General features: G+C 39.8%; 1 protein-coding gene across 1 annotated transcript; it reads right to left on the reverse strand.

Annotated features, from left to right (window-relative positions):
- Window positions 1-865: 865 nt before the first annotated feature.
- LOC131319762 (RGG repeats nuclear RNA binding protein C-like) lies at window positions 866-4,767 on the reverse strand. Its single transcript, XM_058350161.1, has 6 exons — window positions 4,444-4,767; window positions 3,109-3,649; window positions 2,195-2,405; window positions 1,941-2,102; window positions 1,800-1,847; window positions 866-1,489 (listed from the first exon to the last, which is right to left on the reverse strand). The coding sequence occupies exons 1-6, from the start codon at window positions 4,562-4,564 to the stop codon at window positions 1,049-1,051; spliced, it is 1,524 nt and encodes a 507-aa protein (XP_058206144.1). The 5' UTR covers window positions 4,565-4,767; the 3' UTR covers window positions 866-1,048.
- Window positions 4,768-4,975: the final 208 nt, after the last annotated feature.

The following is a 4,975-nucleotide window of genomic DNA, read 5'->3' on the forward strand; positions in this document are numbered from 1 at the left end:
AACTTCAAATATTTATTTTCCGTTGTTTGGTTGACACTTGAAAATATTTTCAGAAATCAACAAAATAATGTAGAGAGAGAAAGAAGGGCTTAAATGGTGGAGAGATCTGAGATTATTGGAATTGAACGTGGATCTGGACTGATGATCGAGAAAACTGAGCAGTGAGAATTGCAGTAGAAGGCGGCAGGTTTATTTTAGAAAATAACTTACGAAAAATTTAAAGGTAAGTCATTTTCATCCAATTGATGAAAAATGTTTTACATGTAAAATATTTTTCTCATTTTTGACACAACCAAATACCGAAAAATAGGTAAAACAATTTACATGAAAATATTTTACGTCCAAACAAACGGAGCCTTAATGTCAAAACTGTTTTTGTTTATGCGAAAATTGTAGTGCACGTAAGTCACTGTTTTTGTTTATGCGAAAATTGTAGTGCACAAAAAGCCTCGGTTTGGATTTTGAGAGAGGTTTTTTAGAGTAATGAGTGGAGAAAGATAGATAGAGAAAATTTGAAGACTGTGCACAGAGATTTTGAGACCCCAAAACAAACAAGACGGCACTCAAGTTTTGACACAAACAAAAATAGTTTTATTATTATCCTATAAGAATAAACAACTACTACTTTGAATCGTGGCATTTTTGTTGGTTTTCATTTAAATTTTTTTTTGGGGTGATCTCATGGCTTAGCATTTGAACTTGGGCCTAATGTGAGTTCCGTCTTTGGATGGAGCCCAAACCGACCACAGTCCAAATACTCCAAACTCATGTTTCGCTCTTTGGAATTGCACTCATTTTTGAAAGAACAGGAAATGCTTATCACTCCAAATCAAAAACAAAAACCAACAATTGAGATGACTAAATACTGCTCCGGCGAGGCTATTGCAATTAACAAAATTCCGTAACTTCGCTCGAATAATAAACCACATTATTTCGCCAAAAAATCTATTTGGTAGACCGGAATAATTGGAATAAGTAATTAATTATTACGAGATGACAAAAAGGCCGGGGATTCTAAAGCCTAACAACAGAGGTCAACAGAAAATCACTACTTTACAGCGGGTGCACCCAGGTGAGGAAACTGAGCAGAGTCATCAAATGCAGGAACAGGAACAGGCGGTTTCACGGGCTCTTTGGTGGGAGCATCTACAACTGTAGGATCAGCGGAAGATCTTCTTGGAAACCCACCTTGTCCTCCGCCACCACGGCTATTGACATTGCCAACGTGTTCCTTACGGCTGCCAGCCGGTTGTTGGAATCTATCTCCGCTCGCACGTTCAGTGGCTTGTTGGGACGAATTTCCTCCGTGGTATCCACCGCGGCCACGGCCTTGGAAACCTTGTCCTCCACCACCGCGGCTATTGACATTGCCAACATGTTCCTTACGGCCACCAGCTGGTGGTTGGAATCTATCCCCGTTCGCACGTTTAGGGGCTTGTTGGGACGAATCAACCTTAGCTGGTTTCAGGAACTCATCAATGCTCACTGACTGATAAAAGCAAGAATAATTTGTTAGCATAAGGAATGTTGAATAAGATCGAGCAACAGAAAAAATGTGCATGTTAACCAACATCATCATATATACAAAGGGTGGTCTGGAACAGGTGGCAGGAAAATAACTTTCCATTGTTAGATTTGAACTTTTTCTTCTCCACTAAGAACCATACAAAGGAGGAAATCGCTTTCCTTTCCGTTCTTTCCTCAGTTCCAAACACACCACAAATGAAACAATAATAATTATTACTATAATTCTACGCGGCCATAAGATTGCATGCACGTAAAAGATCCTACACTATTACCTTGCGAACTTTGTCAACCTTCTTTTTAAGCTTGCCATTCTCCGTGTCCTAGAATACAAAAGAAAGAAGACACGCGATCATGAACATGTAACAAACAACCACACAAAGCCAATGGAAGAAAGTAAATTTTTTTTTACCAACCTTATTGATGGAGGGACTATCTTCCTTCTTTTTCCCAACCAGCTGCATTGACTCAAAATCCTTGTCAAGGGTAACTTTCCTTTCCTCGGTTTTCAGAACCTTCTCCTCAAGAACTTTCCTATTTTTGAGGAGCTTCTCCTCATACTGCTTAAGGGTCCTTTTCTGAAAGACAAATCACCAGAGTATGTCAAGGATATGATTCCAGAATCATAAAAATGGTGTTTCAGATATTTCCATGGTTAAAATTGGTACACCTTATTTTCTTCCTCCCTTTCCTTCTTTCTTGCTTTTTCTTTCTCTTCCTCTTCCTTCCTTTCCTTTTCCTTCTGGATCCTGATTTTTCTTTGCTCTTTCGTTTCCTCTTGAACATTTTCTCTGGCTTCCTCTGCCTTTTCATCTTCAACCTTCTTTCCAGAATAATCTTGGGCATCATCTTTTGGTACTTGAGTAGCTGCAGCAACATTCCTGTGCTCCAAAAAACAGTCAAGTATTAATAAACCACGAAGAGTCAAAAAAACATGAGGCAGAATTTCACGCAGACAAGAAAATACATTCTCATTCCTAAACAAAATGCATAAAAAATCATCCAGGAGTACTGCACTATGACCATTAAGCCAATTATAACACAGAACATAACATAATGTCGTGACTAAGTAAAAAATGGGAGTGTGGGATCATCAGTACAAAACAGGGACAAGGTCAGTTCTGAGAACATGATGCCAAACTTAGAAACCAGTTTATACAAGGCCACCATTGGAGATGACACCACCAGGTGGTTTTCGGTAACCACCTGCTATATCACAATATACCATGTGAATAAGTTATACTACCAGTGAACTCGTTTAATTGCTTCTTAAACTCTGAAGATTGAAACAGCAAGCCAACAATCCAGTCCCCAATGAAGTCCATAAAAAAAAAGAGAGCAAGCACACGAACAGATGCACTAGAATGGCAAGCACAATAATGTGTCACCAGCACTCTCTGGAAGAAATTTTAGCAAGTGGTTTTTTCGCACCGGGTGGCTATTAAAAACTCAAAATATCAAAAACAGAAAGCAATGGTAACAAGAGTGAGCATATTTAAAACCTAAGGGAATTAGTACAACACAGTTAAAATCCAACATGTCATGCTAATATTTAAATAACAAATTCAACAGCTTTGTTCTTACCCAATGTCATTGTCACCATTGGTTGAATGGTTCCCGCTACTCCCTGAAGCCTCCTTTGCCCCGGGGTTGTTCCTCCCATAACCATTACCATTATTACCTCCACCATGACCTCCTCCTCCTCGGTAGCTTGAGTTCCCATTTCTCTGTTCCTTCTTTGTGACCTTTTCCCAACCACCACCGGTATCCCCTCCTTGCTCCTGGTTTTCAACTTGTTTATCGCCCTCAACAATTTGACTCTTCTTCTCAGCCCCATTATATCCATTTGATGCCCTGACAGCACTACGGACTCTTCCACTGGCACCCCCATTCCCACGCCCATAGACCTGTTGGTAGCCATGACCCCCTCCATTATTCCTCCAGTAGCCATCATTACTTCTACTAGAATTTTGATAACTTACTCCGTTATTCTGCTGATAGGCATTGTACCTTCGGTTATCGCCTTGATAACCGTAGCCATTCCAGGATTCCTGACCGTTATTCCTACTGGACCTCACGGAGCCATGACCTTGGCCTCCCCTTCCTTCTCCGTTTTCAGCTCTCCCTGAAATTTATGAAGACATCATCAACTCAATAGACAATAATAAAGTATATGGATTCATAACAAAACCTAAATACACAGATTATGTTTCACGAAAACAACAAGTGAAAGCCTATAGGGTGGTATTGTGGTTGGGTTTGTTGTTGCCTATCTAGATTCATGACCCACAGACCACATTCTTTCTAATTATCCGTTTTATTAAAAAAGTGAATAAACAACAAACAAGAACATTTAACTTCCCAGAAACGCGAGACACCGAATCTTGAGTCAACACACTACTTTAAAAAAAGAAAAAAGAAGCATGTATATTGGGCAAACTTGACACCGTTTGGGCCATTACAATAAAAATTCGGAAATTAAAATAACAGGAACAAAAAAAATTCCATCTTCTTGTTTTGACAATTACAAATATTGTCTTTTCTTTCTTAGGATCAGCAACTAACAAAAAGACGGGATTTTTTGTTTTGTTGAATTGGGAAACGAACAAAGAATTCCATCTTTTTGCCGATCTTTTTGTTGGATTGGGACGTATTAGCAAAAGGTAATAAAAAAATACTGTGGCTTTATGAAAGGCATAGGATTTACTATGTGCAGACCAAAATAACATTGAGAAAAGTCCAAAATCGAGTTTCGTCGTCATACACAGGGATCAAGACTCGCAAACAAAACCCTAAAAGTTCCATAACAAGTAATTCTACACGTAAATCAACCAAAATCAGAACGTACTATAAAAACGAATATTCGCGCATTGTATTAAGCCATAATGATATAGATCGTAGGACGGGGGCAAAGATTACCAGAGTACTGCTGCGCGTTCCTGATCTTCTGTTTCTTGTCCTTGGCTTCCGCGGCAAGGCGCTCGAGGAAAGCGGAGGCGTCGCCTTCTACGTTGCCCAAGAGAGAGAAAGAGTTCTCCATCGAACAGAAGACTGGAAAAAACGGGAGACAGAGAGAGAGAGAGACAAATGATCACCGCATTCAGAACCGACTGTTAAACCCTAATCTCGAAGGAGACGAGTCTTGTGAACCTCCATCGTGAACTACGTACTTCGAATCCTCTCTCTCTCTCTCTAACTAACTTTGAAGTCTTTTTTCTCTCTCTCTGATTCTGTGATGGGGACGGGAGTTTGGAGAATGAGGTGAGTGTGTTTATATAGTGTTGTGCGTTGTGGTTTACTTGGCGAGCAAGGGTGTGCGTTTATGTAGGCTGTTTTGAGGCGGCACCATTACGCGTTCTAACCCTAGGGTTAATTACACTTAATTACCGTTTTTAACTACTCCATTTCGGCTTTGTGTAAATCACTCGGTAAAGTTTTATATTCCCAATCT

This window comes from Rhododendron vialii, chromosome 1a (genome assembly GCF_030253575.1).
Source record: "Rhododendron vialii isolate Sample 1 chromosome 1a, ASM3025357v1".
Lineage (NCBI taxonomy): Eukaryota > Viridiplantae > Streptophyta > Magnoliopsida > Ericales > Ericaceae > Rhododendron > Rhododendron vialii.